This window comes from Rhipicephalus microplus, chromosome 1, assembly GCF_043290135.1.
Source record: "Rhipicephalus microplus isolate Deutch F79 chromosome 1, USDA_Rmic, whole genome shotgun sequence".
Taxonomy (NCBI): Eukaryota; Metazoa; Arthropoda; class Arachnida; order Ixodida; family Ixodidae; genus Rhipicephalus; species Rhipicephalus microplus.
In genome coordinates, this window is record NC_134700.1 from 134,436,192 (window position 1) to 134,455,950 (window position 19,759).

General features: G+C 45.5%; 1 protein-coding gene and 1 pseudogene across 2 annotated transcripts in view; one reads left to right on the top strand and one right to left on the bottom strand.

Annotated features, from left to right (window-relative positions):
- The window catches only part of LOC119177855 (acidic mammalian chitinase), a 126,110-nt gene that overhangs the window by 27,144 nt on the left and 79,207 nt on the right, over nucleotides 1-19,759 (bottom strand). For both annotated transcript variants that reach the window (XM_075887389.1, XM_075887390.1), the window contains exon 7: nucleotides 2,602-2,731. In XM_075887389.1, coding sequence (XP_075743504.1) covers nucleotides 2,602-2,731 — 130 coding nt within the window. The remainder of the gene's footprint in view (nucleotides 1-2,601; nucleotides 2,732-19,759) is intronic.
- On the top strand, nucleotides 11,891-13,293 carry LOC142771007 (uncharacterized; annotated as a pseudogene).

A 19,759-nucleotide genomic window follows, 5' to 3' on the forward strand; every position in this document is an offset into this window, starting at 1 on the left:
GCGTTGTGCGGATTTCGAAGTGATCTATGATCGAACCTACCTCATTTTTTCTTCGCGCATCATCGATTCCCTCTGTACGTGGGATCTACCATTTTTTTTTCGTAACTTGCCAAAATGAGCACTTTTCTCTGTAGCTGCAATATACTGCACGACACGACGCGAATAGACAAACAAAAGGCTACAGAGAATCCGGAAGATTTTCGCCTAAGTAGATAGCTTGCTCGAAAGTGCAGGTACGCGTTCATAAAGGCTGCGTTCAACGATTTTTTTCACCGTGAAGCATCTTAGTAGAGCACGCACACTACTAACCAACCTGGTCGTTCCTTTTAATTTTTCTCATGCCAATACTATGAAATTCTCTTCACATCCTATAGTTTCAATAAATACCTCAGGAGCTCCAAGACGAAATAAAGGGCACAATGGGGTGGAGTATGTGAAACAGGAAAAATGTCGCTTAAGCGTACGACCCCGCCAAGTAGAAGCGGTGATTGCATACCCATCTCTAACGTTTTGTGGAGGAATTTTGGTGTCCTTTCTTGGGGTGGAAGACTACCTGAGCAACAAGTTTGAAAGAAGAGACGGGATCACTTTTTATAACGCGCATGCGTTCAACAGCTACTTTCCTATATCAAGCATAGAAGCTCGGCCTCACCTTCTGCCCCACGGTGGTGGTCTAGTGGCTTAGGCACTCGGCTGCTGACCCGCAGGTTGTGGGATAGAGTCACTGCTGCGGCGGTTGCATTTTAAATGAAAGCGATAAAGCTGTAGGCCCGTGTGCTCAGATTTGGTTACACGGTAAAGAACTCCATGTGGTCAGAATTTCCGAAATTTCCACTACGACGTTGCCCATACTTATATGCTCGTTTTAGGACGTTAAACACCACATATCATCATTGGCCTCACTCTATGGAATCAGTGCAATTCCACAACAGTGTTGGCAGAATGTGACGTGCTTCGTGGTACGTTCAAATATTCACGCGGAGTTTTCCAATGCTGACAACTCCACCTTGTTTTCTTTCCTTTTATATGCGTTGTTGCTATTGCAAGCGTACTTCTCCCCCTCTTTTCCACAAGTGTTGCTGCTATTGCCTATCAATGCAATAGTGTTAACGCGCTCGTCGAGCGGAAATTCCGACGTAAGCGTCGTTGCTTTTGTGCGAAAAATCTTAATTTTATGCCTGACAGAAAATGAAGAATGCAGAAATAAAATAACTGAGTCATAAAACAACCTAGAGCTCACTGGGGATTGATCAAAAATTATTGGGGTTCATGTGGGGATCTAATATGAGTCGTTTGCATGGCCTGCTGATGTTCCATACGGCCATGCCTACCATACGCCCATGCCTTTACTTGTAGGAACAGTTGAAAGAACTCCTTCTGTTAAGAAATGCAATGAAAGTAGCTTTCATGCTTCGCAAAAATAGGCGTCCTGTAAACATGCTTCTCAATTAAACATGAAATATTGCAGTAATAATGCATGGTACAAGCGTCCATTGCCAACGAGCGCTATAGATGTGATTATCACAATGGCTCCGTTCTTGAAAGTCGGTACTCCACTACAAAAGGCACACACGCTACTGTGACTACTCCCTCCAAGCCATGTAGCGGGTGCATAGTGAATTCTAAAAGGTTTTTTTTATGCACTTGGTGTTTAAAGTATGCTATAGGAACCGGATATCGCTATCGCGTTCAACTCTTAAAGGCTAAGCTTTAGAGTCCCCTAATTTTTTGTAATCTTTTCTTCATTGTAAAACTGCGCAACGGCTATTATGAAATATGAAATCAGAGAGAAGACCCGAGACGAAGGAGATACTACTGTTCACTTCGTTTCGTATCTTATCCTCAAATTCGCATTTCGCAAAATGTGCATCGCATTTTTTTTAATATTGAGAAACCAACTCACCCAATACTTCACTTTCATTACGTTTATTTTTTCCTTGTTGTTGTTCGCCAATTCTGGCTTCTTTTTTTTTGGATTACTGCCTCGAAAGATTATATATAAATGTAGGTACTATACCCATAGCTACGTTCCTGTTCCCGGTCACAGACCAGACTCGTTGGAAGCGTCGAGAAAAAATGCCATTTTTCTGTTTTTTATATATATTGCATCAAGCGAGAGAGAGACAGCACACGTTCGTCAGGCAAGCTGTTATATTTTCTCCTTCATCGTCCTCTCCTTTCCTTAGCTGCCCCACGTGCTCGAGCCCCAGCGTTTCTTGGTCATGACAATATATATATATATATATATGTATATATATATATATATATATATATATATCGAACATCGAACGTGTTATTTGAAGTTATTTTTTCACCAACACTTCTTTCTTCCTATTTTCATTACATTGGTTCTAATAACTTCCCCTATACATTCCTTGGCAATATTGTCTGTTAGATCTCATTATTATAGTGTCAAAACACGGAAAACGAGCCCTTAGGTATAAAATACTTTCTCTTATGTATATATATATATATATATATATATATATATATATATATATATATATATATATATATATATATATATATATATATATATATATATATATATATATATATATATAACAATTTTGACATGTAAACATGAAAAGGACTATTTACCAGGTTCAGCTTGTTGAGCACGGGACGTTCTCCAGCTCTCGGAAACAGGGGGCTGTTGTGGTCAACAAATGGCCTGTACCACTGATAAGTGTGCATGCCGTATGTCTTTAGGTTTATGAAGTCCACAGACCTGCGTTAATAAATTGAGCGTAATTTATTTGCAGTCTGGTCTTTTGGCGGGTATTCGTTATTCAAAAACACCGTTATTACCCTAAATTTATGACGTATGGATTCTCTCACTAGCTATGAAATGGAAAAGAAAAAGGTCACCGAAGATTGCACAACAACCTCCGCAGAGAGACCTCCATTCACGCAGTGTTTCTCTTTCATATACAATATCAGTGTGCACCCTTGACACATACTTCAGAAATGACGTCATCGGTGACTGCACGACGGCGCACAACAGGCGCCGCGCGTGGCCGCCGCGGAACTACGCTGATAGCGACGCCGCCACAAGGAGGAACGGGTGACTGTACACTATAAAATCTATTTATGATGAGTGAACTTTGCCCTGAAAGCTAGGTGCAAAGTCTAAGAGTCCGCTAGAGTGTCCCCCATTCGAAGAGAACCTTCGATAAACCCGTGTGTTTTTACAGTGAAAGGTGTACAGAGCTAGGACGAACTAATCAATGATTTAATGAATAAATCATTTATTGCAGGAAATGTAGATCAAGAGACTACTGGGTGAGTCCCTATTCCGGGACTGCGTTGTATCATGCCGCAGATCACACCCGCTCCACGAGTCGCGACTGGTCCTCGAGAGCTGGGCCCGACAAAGCCTCCTACCACTCCTCCCACGTTGTCTGCGCAATTTGCCCGATGCTTCTATTAGATTGTCAAGCCCACACCTCTCGAAAGAGGCCAGCGTGGCTGGCACAGAATTTACACCATGCACTAAATTGTTCGGGGTCTATTTTCGCCATTATGACCAGGCTGCTGTACGACACGTTTTGAAGCCTGTGCACACAGGTCTCCTCAGATTTAGTAAGGGCCTTAGCGGGATGAGGCAAAGTTTGTCTTGGTAGGCGATATAGCTGCAGCATGTCTGTCTACGTTGTAGCCGGTATTTGTGGTTGAATTTCGTGGTCTGAAGGGCCGGTAGACAAAACGAGGAGAAGGAATGCTCGAGCCGAGCTGTGTGCTAACTCGTTTCCGGCTACCCCCGGGTGACCTGGCACCCAGATAAGATGCTTTTTCGTGGCCCACGTTCGTGCATGCCATAGTATGGCATGAGCTTGAGGTGAAAAACGACCTATCATGTAGTTCCGATACGCTACCTTCGTATCTGTGACTTTGTATTCCGCAATGGTGCACGTTAATTGCTGCTAGGTCTATTGGAGTTTTCTCTATGATAGATGCATCAGAGCATCTTAGTGATAAGCCGTCAACTATCTTGCTTCGGCGAATGACTGCTACTGTAGAAATTCTTCCCCCGGGTACGCAGCGTCTACAAAGTAGGCCCCCTGTGTGTTACCATAGCATTCGTTCAATGCTTTAGCTCGAGCTGCTCTTCTTCCGTGGTGGTAATATGGGTGCATATTCCGGGGACGAGGCTTAGTCAGAAAACAGCCCCACCAGTCATGGGGTATGTCTCGGCTGTTGGACGCTGTAGGGGAACAGAAATGCGGAGATTATCTAGGACATTTTTGCCTGTTTTGGTAGTGGCCAGCCGTATAATTTGTTTGTACGCTGAGCCTAGATTCGCTCTTCGGCTGTGTTGTGAATACCTGATTTCACAAGCTATGACGTGGATGTCTTCTGTGGCAAATGTAGCGCCTTCTTGTACAGGTTACAAATTAGGACATCTAATTTATGTACGTCAGATTTCCGTAAGTGAAGGTACAGAGTGCCATGAGTTATTCTGCACATTATGAAAGTCTGTATAACCGGTAGGAGATCATGTTCTTTCAAGCTTCGGTTCCCATTGACAATTCTAGAAAGCATGCGCGGGATTTTTTCGCATGTGCTTGCAACTTATTCGGCAGGGCTCCGTTAGCCCCGGTGTTACTAAATATGACTCCAAGAATCCGAATGCTGTCTTTTTCTGGAATGGGTGTTTCATGTACCCGAACTATGTCTGAACTACCACGAACTATGTACCCGAACTATGTACCCGAACTATGACCTTGTCTTTTCTTCTCCAGAACACTAACAGTTCACACTTTTCTTGTGCGCATTGGATACCACGAGCTTCCGCTTGGTGTTGTACCTTATCGGCTGCCATTTGAAGAGCTTTCTCTATTTGTCCTAGATTCCCACGTGTTGTCCATATTGTAACGTCATCTTTGTGTAGCGCATGCCGAATATTATTATTATCATCATCATCATCATCATCATCATCAGCCTGACTACGTCTACTGCAGGACAAAGGCCTCTCTCCTCTTCCGCCAGTTAACCTGGTCCTGTGCTTGCTGCTGCCAATTCATACCCGCAAACTTCTTGATCTCATCTGCCCACCTAATTTTCTGTCTCCTCCTAGCCCGCTTGCCTTCTCTTGTAATCCAGTTAGTTACCCTTAATGACCAGCAGTTATCCTGTCTACGCGCTACATGCCCGGCCCATGTCCAGTCCCTCTTCTTGATTTTAACTATGATATCCTTAACCCCCGTTGGTTCCCTAATTCACTCTGCTATCTGCTTGTCTCTTATGGTTACACCTACCATTTTTCTTTCCATTGTTCGCTGCGTCGTCCTCAATTTAAGCTGAACCCTCTATGTAAGTCTCCAGGTTTCTGCTCCGTAGCTAAGTACCGGAGATACAGCTGTTATATACCTTCCTCTTGAGAAATGGTGGCAATCTACCTGTCATAATTTGAGAGTGCTTGCCAGATGTGCTCCACCCCATTCTTATTCTTCTTGTTACTTCAGTCTCGTGGTTCGGCTCCGCGGTCATTACCTGCCCTAAGTAGACATAGTCTTTTACAACTTGAAGTGCACTATTACCTATCTCGAAGCACTGCGCTTTACCGAGGTTGCTGTACATTACTTTCGTTTTCTGCAGAATAATTAAAAGACCCACATTTCTGCTCTCCTTGTCTAACTCCGTAATCATGAGTTGCGATTCATCTCATGAGGTGCTCAGCAATGCAATTTCAACGGCGAAGCGCACGTTACTAAGGTACTCTCCATTAACTCTTATCCCTAACTGTTCCCATTCTAGGCTTCTGAAAACCTATTGTAAGCATAAGGTAAATAGCAATGGGGAGATGGTGTCCCCCTGCCTTACACCCTTCTTGATTGGTATTCTGTTGCTTTCTTTATGAAGCACTATGGTAGCAGTTGATCCCCTATAGATTTCTTCCAGAATGTTTAAATATAGTTCAACTACGCCCTGATTCCGCAGTGTGTGCATGACGGCTGATATTTCTACTGAATCAAACACTTTCTCGTATTCAATGAAGGGAATGTATAGTGGTTGGTTATACTCTGAGCATTTCTCTATTACCTGATTGATAGTATGAGTGCGGTCGATTGTTAAGTAGCCTGTTCGAAATCCTGCTTGTTCCTTTGGTTGATTGAATTCTATTTTTTTCTTTACTCTGTTAGCAATTATCTTTGTAAATAGCTTGTATACTACAGAGAGCAATCTGAACAGCCTGTGATTCTTCAAGTCCTTGTCATCTCCTTTCTTATGTGTTAAGATGATGTTAGCGTTCTTCCAAGACTGTGGTACTCTTCCTGTCAGGAGACACCTCGTAAACAGGGTGGCTTGTTTTCTAACGCAATCTGTCCATCTTTCAGGAGATGTCATGTTACCTGATCCTCACTGGCAGCTTTGCCTCTTTGCATGCTCTCCAAAGCTTTTCTGACTTCTTCTATCATTACTGGTGGGTTGTCATCTGGGTTACTGTTAGTTCTCACAATAGTAAGGTCGTGGTTGTCGCGGCGACTGTACAGATCTCTGTAAAACTCCTCCACTATTTTACCTATCCGATTCATATTGGTAGTTATTTTGCCTTCTTTGTCCCTTAGCACATACATCCGATTTTTGCCTATCCCAAGTTTCCCCTTCACTGCTTTGACGCTTTCTCCGTTTTTGTGGAGGAATATACAATATGGTGTTGTGCTTCCCAGAAAGCTGCAAGAGTGCTATGTTAAAAAGGAGTGGGGAGTGGACGATCCCTTGGGATGTGCTCCTGGTGCTCTTGATCATTGGTGCGGACTTGATGTTTCCGATTTTAATGATTGCTTGTCAGCCAGCTAAAGCTTCTTGATGTAGTTGAATGGTCGTCTTCCACGGCCCGTTCCTTGTAAATTTTGTAATAATTTTGAATGCTTGAAATGGTCAAATACCCGCTAAAATCTCATGCAAGAATGGCTCTACCTTTTTACTTACTGTTAGGGTCGATAACTTCTTTCATGAGTTTCAGCAGAACATCTTGCGTTAACAGATGTGCGCTGAACTCGAATATGGTGTCGGGGATGAGTAAATGGTCCTCGAGGTACGTAGATAGCTTTTGGTTCACTTGTTTCTCCACTAGCCACCCCACCCATGACGTTAGGGATCTCGGGTGAAGATTACTGATATTAAATTCTTTGCCTGATTTAGGGATGAACGTAACCTCCACCGTTTTTCAGGTCGTGGGCACGATGCCGCTTCGCCAACACTCATCATATATTTTGTGAGGCCTTCAAGCATCTTAAGAATGAAAAGGGCAAGAATACTGACAGTAATTTTGTCACCACCAGGTTCCGTGCTTCGTCTCATGGCACTGAGTGCGGCCTAGATTTCGTTGGTGTCGAATTTGTGGTCTAATTCCTCATTTTTGGCTCCAGTAAATTCCTGTTCAGGTTAATTATCTTTTGTCGTGCATAGATATCTGTCTTTAGGTACTTGAATGAGGTCCTCATTGGTGACCGCGATTCCGGGACGAGCCCACTTCAGGCTTCGCTGTTGCTCCCTCTTAGTTTTACTCGGTTCAGTGAGGCATCTCAGGAGGTTCCTTCATGCTGTCTCAGTATGTTGAGTTCCGTTAAGGGAGTCGGAATTGGCAAGCCAGCTATCCCACGCCAGTTATCATGCACACTCCTCTGCCTCTAGTGTGAGGCTGGCTATAGTAAGCTTGAGGCGCTTGTTTAATTTCTGGCGTTTCACTGCCGCGTTCTGGCTCTTTGCGCACCCCATAGAAAAAACAAATGGTTATCAATTGCGGTGGTGCCTACATTAGTTTGGAGATAACGCTTGTATCGCCCTCACGAGTCAATTATACTGTGGGCCCATTCTTCGCATTGGTCTATGGGTTGTGTAAGTGGGCTATCTTTTTCCTCCCTGACAGCAGTCCAAGCAGTGATACTAGCTTGTGCTCTGAGTTTACGGCAGTATTGCTGCTGTAGCACCAGTTCGTAGATACAGTGGTTACTTTGAAGCATTTCTTGAGTGTTATTTCAGTCGCAATCATATAAATTTTTCGCTAAATAGAGGTCAGGGCATGTATCCCGGGATTTACTGTTACCTATCCTCGTAGGTTGCTGCAGGTCTGGGAGTAATGTAACACTACAATTATAAATGGTTGACGCCAATTATCTTTTCTTGATGTCTTCTTTAGTGTATCTATTGAAGTGCATGCGCAAGAAGGTCACCGACTATTAGAACTGATGCCCGTTTGACGTGGCGGAGCGCGTTGTGAAATATTTCATCGAACGTAGCAGTCCCATCATGTTTTCGGCTATAAATAGTAAGAATGTAAAAGCTGGCCATTGATCTCGTGAGAGAACAAGCCGAATAAAAGTGTAGCGTACAATTTGTATGAACTTGAGGTCTATAGTTGTTGCAGTGCAGTGTTTGTGTACCAGCAGGCAAGCAGGTGCGTTTGTTTGAAGCATGCTGTACTGTCTGACTTTGTCCTTGGTATGTACTTCCTGCAGCGTAATAATATCATGCATTCAAGCTAGTGACTCTAGGTATTATTGCAGGGTTTGTCCTTTACTATGAAGCCTCTACAAATCCATTGCATAATATTTAGTTTGGGCACGTTAGCCATCTTGTTCCTGCAGGCTGTAGTCTTCGGGCTCCTCTCAAGTACCACAAGAATCGCATTTGTCAGGGAGTTTACAAGCTTTTCGCCCCGATAACTTGAAGACCTTTTGTGGGGTACTCTCATTATGTTCCTTCATATTACGATTCAATTTCATTTAGAGGTTTTGTAGCATGAGGAGCCGTGGCCCCTGGTCTGCTTGAATGGTGTGTTCAATTGTGTCCCTTACACTCACCTCGATGGCTGCTTGAACACCTTGTTCAATGATATTCTTTAACTCTCGGTCCTTATCTGCTTGAACATGCTGTATGGATCGCATTACTATTAGCCATGACGGCCTCCACTAGAAAGGCTAGCGACGCGATCGTTTCGACGTCATACATTCCTCTACACATATGATGTGTAGAGGAATACGGCAGCTTTGCTTTCGCGACACCACTTGCATTGTCCCCCATGGCCGCACCGGTTCTTAGTCGCAATTTTGCGATGCCAATTAGACACAAGAGTGCTTGAGGGGGCATCGATTTGTAGTTTTCTTTCCCGTACTATAGGTTACGGCTTCTTTAGGCACTGAGCTTCAAAACAAAGGGAAGCACGGGCGGTGTCCACAGCAAAAGCGCAGAAAATGCAGCGTTGTAGCAGCCAAAGTATACCCGGCATTCTTTGAGGGACGTCATCACGTAGGTGGTGTCACGGTATATCCTCGAGGCCAATAGCCTATATTTTAGCCTCACCAATAGCACCGCTATCATTTTCTTGTTCGGCTTTCTGCACTTGATCCCAGTGTAGATTGCTTCATTGCTTTATTGCATTTGGTCCTACCTGCGTTGTGCTGGATTGGACGTCTTCCTCTATCATTGCTTCAATTGCGTTGTCTGGTAAAGCCTTATGACTTTCGGTGGTTTTAACACTCCGACGCTTCAGTTCAATTAAGTTCTGTTGTAACCATATATTTTGAAATTGAGGCTTTGCCTGAGCCAACATGGGCAGCCTGGAGGCAGCTATGTTGGCCCAGCTCCCCTGGGTGTGGTCGTTGTCTTTTTTGCCTGGTGGGCAATCCTGGGCAGCTGGATGACTGCCATATTTTGCCTTGTTGCGGTGGTTGGCCACTCCCGTTTCAGGATGCGCCCTGGGTGCATCGAATGGTCCCGCTTCATCGTTCTTTCCACGTGATGGGGACGCTCAACTTCGATGTGAATGGATGTTCTGTGGTGCTTGGCTGTAGGAGATGTCGGTGTTTTTAACCAGGTTTCATCTTCGTTGGCCGTCGATGACATGCCAGTACTTCCTCTTACATTTGACGGATCTCGTGATGTGCGCGCCTCTACACACACTGCAACTAACCTGCACTTGTTCCCGGCTTCTGGAATCATCGCTCCACAGGTTGAGCAGCAGACGATATTTGGACTGGCGCATACGTCCGTCCTGTGTCCCACTGTGCCGCATTGCATGCATACCGGTGTTGTCTTACGGTAGCGACGCAAAGAGATGGCTCCGCCCCGGTAGAATATATTGTACGGAACAGTTCTACCTTCGAATGAAAGCACCACTGCATTTGAGTTGCCCAGTTTTTGTACACCTACGACTGATGTGTCCAGCATCTCTGAAGACAGCTTCAGAGATGCTGGATTCAGAGGTTGCAGGGTTCACTTGAATTACTCCACAGCACAGGTATTCCGTCGCCTTGAGGTAGGTATGCACAGCTCATTTGCGGCCGCCAAGCATAAGGTGCACTAGTGATAGAAGTTGTCAAATGTGCTGAGCGTCTCATATTCCATGACAATAATGTTTTGTTCCCGTATTGGCCAAATAGAGAGCACCGGAGATTCACGCGGGAGTCCAACAGCGACATTGATGGCTTCCCCGAGCAAGTTGCTGCCCTTCTATTGACTAAGGTTGCACACATCTCTCGGTTTCATCACTGCGACGCCATCCTCTGCCCGTATTTTCGCATTAGTCGTCGGCTTCCATCGCTTCGGTCATTTTTCTTCACTAAAAGCAGGCTCGGGTTTTTGGCTAAGTCATGCACGTTGCTGCAACGCGGCGGAAGTAAGCCCCACGCTTGCTTGCGTTGCAGCCTTCTTCTGGATTAGATACTCGGTAGTCTTATCAAACGCCGCTGTTGCTTCAGTTCACACTTCTTGCACCTGCATTGTTTCTGGGTCGTACCCCTGCACGGTACTCATTGCGACTTAGGAGAAACGAAAATTAGTTCGGCAGCGGTGTAATGAGCGGTATGCATTGGCTGTGATATCAACTGTGTCGTCCAAAGCACGCGCGTCATGGGCTGCGTTAAGAGTGACGTCGTCGCAACCATGGTAACAAGCCCGAGTACAGCAGTTCCTCCTGATACCTCCCGTCTGATTTGGCTCGCTATGTTAGACCTTAGCGACAACAAGGCGTTGCGGCGTCAATATGACGACTGCGGGACTGCGTTCGCCGGGGCGAATGATGCTTTTATGGGAGGTTCTCCTTTTGCGCATTGGTATCGGCTACAGCGTCTGTTAACGCCTGTGGTTCGAGAACAACCACTGTAATAAACACATTGCAAAACGCATTTACCGCTCATTACATTCGTCTACGATCATGCGAGACACAATGTGCGGCATTTGAAATAAACACTGGTAAGCCTGAGAAAAAGGAGTGTCTATAGAACGAACATTGAGCCAGCAATTGTCAAACGCTTCACTGTTACGTTGGGCTTAATCCACTGCTAAGAACTGGGACCGCACGTTTCAGCTTTTGCTTGTTGATAATTTCTACAGATTGCTTGGGCGGTGATTTTAGATGCGGAGCATCTCTTGCTCACGGTTATGTGCCGCGTGCTTAGTCCGCATTCATACTACACTTGAGCGACTCCCCTCGTTCTCTCTCTCCAGCAGCAGTGCGTAACTCTCTCTACTTCTCTCATCTCCTGCTTGCGCTCGCTCCCCCCAATGTGCATGGGCGCCTCTATTGTCTCTCTCCTTTCCTTCGATGTTCCTCTCTCGCCTCGCAAGACAGCCACAGAGAGCGCCTACTAACAACACCACCTAGAGGAAATTCTTTCCAGGCCGGGGGGCTGCCTCTGTGACGTAGCAGCGATGGGGCCTACGGAAACGGGGGAACGCTTGAACAGAAGTCCTTATATTATTTATTCAGACACCTCGGCGCGGCGTGCACGTTTGAACGTGCTGTGAGCTTTCGTGGCGCGGATGCACGTTGCTGCTTGGATATTCGTTTCTGTGCGTAGTTGGGCAACGGCGAGTGACCTAAGTGTTCATCGCGTGTTATGTGTCGCGAACAGGCTCGTCCAGAGTTAGAATCAGCGCCGAAATGTCAGGAAAGTGTTGTGTGCCACGGGGCATTGGCAATTACAAGACAGGCCCCAAGGTGCACGTTTTTTCGCTCCCTCAAGCCGAAGAAGCAAGACAAGCGTGGATACGTGCCATTCCACGTAAAAACCTGGTCATGTCAGCGAATGCCAGGGTGAGAAACTTTGAATGCTTTATAATTTTCTCATGGAGGTTGCTCCTACCGTTGCGTGGCGAGCCTTGTAGTTTGTAGCACGTTACGCGTAAACGCGTCACGCAAAGCCCTGAATGTACTGTCGCTGCTACGAGGTAGCCGTACTGATGGTAGGATATGTTTCTTTTGTTTAGGTGTGTGAACGTCACTTTAAAGCCGAAGACATCGTTTGGGAAAAAAGCTATATTGACCAAGCCACCGGCCGCACAGTGACCGCACCGCTCTCACGTTTGTGGCTTCGAGCTGAGGCAGTACCGACGGTATTCCCTGATTGCCCAAGCTACCTGTCTATAGAAAGCTCTAGAAGAGAGGACCCAGAGAGCAAGCGAATGCGCTTAGAGGCCGCTTCCCTTGAGAAAGTGCTCGCCGAGTCAATTCTCACTGCCAAAAAAGAGGAAGAAGCAGATAAGCTCTGCGATTTGAAAGATGTCGCAAACTTCGTTCGAGGCAAGAAGCTGACATTTTGGCATGTCATCTAATGCAGTGACCACGTCATTTTGGCTCACATTTGTAATTATGACGCTCCTTAGATTAAGTACTCTGTTGTCGTAAAAACCGACCTAACTCTTACGGTAAAAGTCGCAAAAGCATCAGTAAAGCGGCTCGGGTCAAAAACGGTAGTTCCGTCCGTGATCGACAGCAAACGACGGCTGCTGGAATTGCTGGAAGGAGTCGAGGGGTTCAACAGTGCCCAGAGGTCAAGCTCTGAAAACTCAACCACAGACATCTTCGATACAGTCGCTTCTCTTCTGAACGAATTATACACAGCACAAGAAAGTGATAACACCCCGATCATTCAACTGCTCGCTGAGCAAGTGAAGTTAATGTCAACAAAAAAAGAACGACGGTGCTACTCTGTAGAATTTATGGTGTACTGCTGCATACTATTTACTATATCACCTCACGCGTACAAGTACATGCGCAGTCACGGGAGCATCATCATGCCACACCCAAGAACCATTAGGTCAATTTGTACGTCTTTCGGAATGAACCCCCAACTAGAGCATCAAGACAATACATTCCTTCGCTACATGGCCAAGAAGATATTCGAGTTGAATGAGCAGCAACGCTACGTGACTGTGATGATGGACGAAATTCATCTAAAGCCATTTTTTGACTATAAGGGAGGCAACATCGCTGGTATCGCGTTGAACAATGCAGAAGCAGCAAATAGTGCATTTGTATTTGTAAAGGAGAGCGGATGTCTGTAAGTTGTCTGATGAGAGACATGGGGCTCTTATTCAGACGACTCGGGCGCTCATTGAAATCTGCGCATATTGCTTTGAGGAGCTCAAGATGTCCTTTGTGCTTCTTGGGAAGTTCCAAACAGGCGTCTGGAAGAACGTTTTGGTTGTTACCGACGACTGACTGGCTCGCAGTATCATTCGTCCGTAAGACAGGTTTACGAGTGCGAGAACAAGTTGCGACTGCAAACCACACTACCACAAATCAGCACGGCGTCCGCAATCGACAACGATCAAAATCAATATTGGGAAGAGCTCCAAACGCAGGCAGCAGTGCCAAGTGGAAAATTCAACGTTGTTGTGACCTAGGAGGCGCTTTCAAAACTGAAGGATGTCATTCCAGTGGTTACCTATGTTGCTGGTTACTCGGTGCAGAACGCTGTGAAGAGGTTAAAATGTGACAAATGCAGAGAGCTCCTCACAATTAGCAAGACTGTCGATGTTTCTCCGGAAAATCGCATGTACAGTCTTGTCAAAGAAATTGACAGGGGAGGGCTGGTTTACCCAGCAATGCCAGCTGTGAATACGGTGGCTCATAATTACGTTGTTGTGGAAGAGCTTTCCAAATGTGCCGAATTTTTAAAAGTTCAAAACCAACGTCAAGTGGCCACAGAACTAACACTGCAACTGCTCAGTGACGAGGAGCCTTCAGATTTCGACGTCTGTGAAAAGGGACACGCAAGTGAAGTGGTGCTCAATTATATATTGTGGTGCAGCACGAACATTCTGCTGAAGAACTTTTGCCGGCAATTGAACAACAAACTTTCGGATTCGGACAACAAGTCTAAGAAGCGGAAGCTGCAAACTCCTACAATTAAATGAATAAAACGGCGATGGGTGTAAATATGAGTGGTCTTTTTTGTCTTTTTCTTCCTAATTTTATTCAGTATATTACTCGTGTGGTACTTAGATTTAGGTGCACGTTAAAGAACTCCAGGTGGTCAAAATTTTTGGAGCCCTCAACTACGGCGTCTCTCATAATCATATCTTGATTTTGGGACGTTAAACCCCAGGTATCATTATATAAGTATATTACACGTGTAGCAGCAAAAAAAGTCAGCCAAGCGCACAACTTATGCCCCCCGTAATGCCCTCCGGCGCCCTTAGGGTGTCTTCATGAGAAAATTATAAAGCATTCAAAATTTCTTACCCTAGCATTCGCTGACACGACCAGGTTTTCATGTAGAATGGCACGTATCTACGCTTGTCTTGCTTCGTCGGCTTGAGGGAACGAAAAAACGTGCACCTTGGGGCCTTTCTTGTAATTGCTGTTGCACCGTGGCACACAACACTTTCCTGGCATTTCGGCGCTGATTCTAACTCTGCACGAGCCTGTTCGCCACACATAACACGCGATAAACACTTAGGTCACTCGCCGTTGCCCAACTACACACAGAAACGAATATCCAAGCAGCAACGTGCATCCGCGCCACGAACGCTCACTGCGCGTCCAAACGTGCCCGCCGCGCCAAGGCTGCCGAGGCCCCGCCACTCAGGGGACCAACGCCATCTAGCGGAGACGTGGGACTGGGCCCCTTACTGATGGCGTATATTCGTGGCCCCACGGAAGCCCCCCGGCCTTGAGTCAGTCTCGGTGGCGTTGCTACTAACCTACGCTTGTCCCCCTCCTCTCCTTTAGGCATTCCACCTGCAGCGTCTCACAAATCCAATGCAGGATGCGTCTGCTAGCAAGTTTCTAGATTTAACAAAATTACAGCATCTCCAGGAGTAAATGATGATGATTGGGGTAAAGAAGAGGCCAGTTCGTACGCGCGATCGTGAGTGTCACCATCCGTATGGTCGTCAGTCAGATAGTGTGTCTATTCGTCTATGCGTCCATGCGTCCAAAAATGCATCCGTGTCCATCCGTCTGTGCGTGCGTCCGCCTGCCTGTGTGTCTATTCGTCTATGCGTCCATGCGTCCAAGAATGCATCCGTGTCCATCCGTCTGTGCGTGCGTCCGCCTGTCTGTCTGTTAATCTGTTCGGCCATGCGTCTGCCTGTCTATCCATTCGTCCGCCCCTCTGTACGGTCGTTAGTTAGTGCATCCGTCTGTCCATGCGTGCACTTCCTCTTCCTTCCCCTTCCCCTCTATCTCTCTCCCTTTTCTCCTTTTCACCTTTAGGATGTCTGTGGTCTGTGTATCCTTCTTTTAACGAACGCATTGTTCCCGACCAGACTGTGCCTCCCGGCTCTGGCTGTTCGGTGTGGGGGGAAAATAGCTTTTTTAGAAGAGAAAGCTTTTAACTACTCAGTGCCCCGTCGACATCTCGTCGTAGAAAGAGGGGCGCCGCATATTGCCGGAGAGGCTGGCAAGTGGCTGCAACGACAGTTCTTGCCTGCTTCTGAATTACATGTGCAGTAGGGGCCTCCCGACTGTGCACAGGGTTGCTATTGGGCATGTCATGTTTGGCACAATTGATCGGATAGTGAGGTAAAAACAGAAACAGACAACTGTACTCAGGAAGAGTAGTTACAGTTGGAATTACTTTGAGTTGTCCAGTGCCCTTCGCAGCTGCAGTGCCGTGCACTCAGTTATTTTTTTTCATTATTGCCGTTATTGTTTTCTAATGCTTTAATTGCTGCAAGTGTACCCGGATTCTCATTTATTCCTCTATTGAGGGTGTTAAATCGGTGGATAAGATTTGAATCTCGTTGTTTACGTTCTCGGTTTGATTTAAATCCCGTCTTTAAGAGCGTTACTGGTAGTTTGTCGAATGCATGGTCGGGAAGATTTAGATGTTGTGACAGGGGTAGATTTGGGGCTGATTCCACATGGGCTCTGTGAGTATTAAAGCGAATTCTAAATGGTGTTTCTGTTTGTCCGATGTATTGCATCCTGCCTACGTTGCATTCGAGTAGGTGTACCACATTAGAGGAATCGCATGTTAGGCTTCCTCGTGTGTTAATCGAAAGGATAGATTGTGTGCTGGTTGCTTTGTATTTTTCTCGCATCGCTTTCCATTCAAGACACCGTGAATTTAAACAAGGTTGGCATGACTTATTAGGGGGTAAGGTATTGATTTGAGAGTGGACCAGTGTGTCTTTGAGGTTGCGTGGTCGTCGGTAAACGATGCCAGGAGCAGATGGGAATGCGGGTTCTAGAAGTTCACTTTGTTCCAGAATGTTGTAATGTCGTTTAAAGATTTTGTTTACATTGGGGAAATTTGTGCTGTAATTTGAGCAGAGATTTGTTCGTTGTGGGTCTTCTTGTGGTGACCACTTTCTAAGTAATTCATCACGCTTCAGTTTTTTCGCTTTTTGGACGGCGTCATCAATTACATGTGGGGGGTATTTTTGTTCATTGAGCATAAATTTAGCCTCTGTTAGCTCGTGTCAAAATCAGCGTCTCTTTAGCAGATTCGCTTAAACTGGTCAGCCTGGCTGTATGGAATACTGTTTTGATAGCGGCGCGAGTGATCGCTTTGGTAATGGAGGTATGATTGTCGATCCTTTCGTTAGCGATATAAGGTTGTAGAAAGCTTGTCTTCTTCTATCATTATGGTAACGTCACTAAAATTTACGGTTGATTGCGAGTAGGTGTGTGTCAAGTGTATGTTTGGATGTACAGCATTGTAAGTGTTGTTAAAGCTGAGAAGTTCATCCTCACTGTGGGTCTAAATAAGAAAGATGTCGTCTATGTATCTTCAGTATAACAGTGGTTTCAAGGCACTTTGTGCAAGATACTTCGATTCTAGATTTTCCATAAATATGTTGACATAATTGGGTGTCATTTTGGTGCCCTTAGCGGTATCGCTGATTTGTAGAAAATACTTTTGGTTAAATTTGAATGAATTTCATTCGAGGACGATCCTCGTCAATGATGTGATGGCAGAGAAATATGGGGTGTTAGTTTGCCTATGGTCGGTGTACATGTTTTGTAAGCAGCTATGCCTTGATCGTGAAGAATATTTGTATACAATGAAGAGACATCAAAAGTAACCAAGTACAAGTTTTTCAGCATACACAGACCTGCAATGTCTCGAAGCAAATCTGTGGTATCTTTAATGTACGACGCGAGGGTGCATAGAATGTGGCTTATTAGTTTGTCCACGTACCTTGATATGGGTCAAGTTATTGTACCGATGCTTGATATGATTGGTCGACCTGAGTTACCGGGTTTATATATTTTTGGGAGGATGTAGAAGCAAGATGGACGAGGGTATGCTGCTCACATTAGTTTGTGGTCAGTGTTGGTTATCTTTTCTGCATCCAACAGTTTCTTTAGTTCTGTTGATACGATACGTTTGTATTCGTCTGTCGAATCACCTGAAAGGCGCTCGGGAAATTTTGAGTCGTCTAGTTGGCGGTATGCTTCTTGTAAGTAGTTGGTTGTAATAAGGACTACAATTGCTCCTCCTTTGTCAGCGGGGTTTATTGTTATGTCTGTTCTAGATGCCAGATTTCTCATACTGATATTTTGTTTTCAAATTTTGCCAAGTTTTCTCGTTTTCCCTTCTGTCTGTGGTATTCATGCACTATATATTTCTGAACTGCAGTGATATAAAGGTCCAGACACTTGTCTCGATTACTGTTCGGTGTCCAATCATTTGTTTTACGGCAGTGATTTGTTTCGTGGTTAAAAGGCCTGTCCAAGAAATATTCGCGCAACCTTAAGCTTCTGGCGAAGTTGTCGAGGTCTCGCAACAAGTGGAATTGATCGAAAAATTTTCTGGTCGGACAGAAGCGTAGTCGTTTAGGTAGCAGTTTTTCTTCATCAGGTGACAACCTCGTGTCCGGTAGGTTTACAATCACAGTGTCAAAGGGTGTGTTCATAGATGGGTGCTCGTTTGTACTGTCAGTGGGTTCCTGGGTGGTGGTGTTGTAGGGATAAGGAACTATATCAGGAAACGCAGGGTAGGGCACATGACCTCTTTTCAGTTTACGAATTTTCGTGGTCATGATGGCTTGGTATTTATTCTGTTCCAATTGTGTTAGCCGGGTGATTTATTCCTTCGATAAAGTGTTGTGGTGGAGAGTGGGGTTGATCATAGTGACCAGTTTCTTTACCTGCTTACCACTGTGACTGAGAGCGATTTCTGTTAATTGAAGAGATGCCTCAAGGAGGACATTTTTCCATGTCATTTGGTCGTGTTCGTCTAGGTTTGTAGCAGCTGGTGTGAGGAAGAGTGTCATACCCTTGGGGGCGATTCTAGCACGAAGGTACACTTGCAATGTTGATTTATGCATTTCATGTCTAATTCGTTTGTCAGCAAGTTTTCGTACGTTAAGGAAGGTGGCACTGCAACTGGGAAGCGATGAGCTGGAGTCACATTTCAGAGGTCAATCTTCTTCTGGATGCGGGGATGACATTGATGAATTCCGCAGATTGTAGTCATGTCCGGCAGGCCTTCGTCGTTGTAGGGAGAATTTCGGCGTTGGGCTCCCGGCGAACGTATTCATAGGTAGTTCCGGTCCCGGGGTGCACTATAGAGGGACGTGGTTTCGTAATTCGGCATGCTTTCCTTTGAGGACTGGTGTAGTGGTGCTGTCGTGTAGTGCTTTTCGTCTCGAAATCCGCAATGAAGGGACGCGTGTTGGCTGTCCAGCAAACTTCCCCCCTAGTTGTGGTGCACTGTTGATGATGGTGAGGGGGCGCTTGTGGCTCGCGGGAGTCACAGTTTCGCCGATCGTCGGGAACACGTCTTTGATGTTGGGTGGGTGCGGGGTTCCTGGAGTATGTTGATATGCAGAGTTCTTGTCATGGGCTGCTGGAATATGTTAATATGCAGAGTTCTCGTCGTGGGTGTCTTGTTGTAATGAATGGATATTGCCGGGAGCTACTGGTTGAGTCGACCACCCCGTGATAGCTTCGAGGTCTCCGCGACCGAATCTTTCTACGATGAGATGTCGACGGGGCGCTGAGTAGTTAAAGGCTTAAACTTTTTCAAAAAGCTCTTCTCCCCCCACACCAAACCGCCAGAGCCTGGAGGCGCAGTCTGGGTGGGAACAATGCTTCAGTGAAAGGAAGGATACACAGGCTGCAGACATCCTAAAGGTGAAGAGGAGAAAAGGGAGAGAGATAGAGTGGGGAAGGGGAAGGAAGAGTGAAAGGGGGCGCCCGGGGAAGTCCACCCTATATTCTCCCCTTTTTCTTTTTCTTCTTTCTTTCTTCTTTTCTTCATTTTTTCTTCTTTTTTGTTCCCTCTTTTTTTCTCTCTCTCCCCCTCTGATTTAAGATTATATAAAGTGAGCACCAACAAATTGTACCATCAATTCTGATGAAGGCCAGACTCTAGGCTGAAACGTCGAAATAAACCACGTTGTGACCGCTCAAGGAGGATCTATTGTATATATATATATATATATATATATATATATATTGTTCGCAAACCCTGACGAAGACTTCCACCGGTCGAAACCGTTGGTAATAATCTTAAGACAACCGCTAAGTGGTTTTTCTTCTCTTCCCAAGTACGTTTGGCCCATTGGA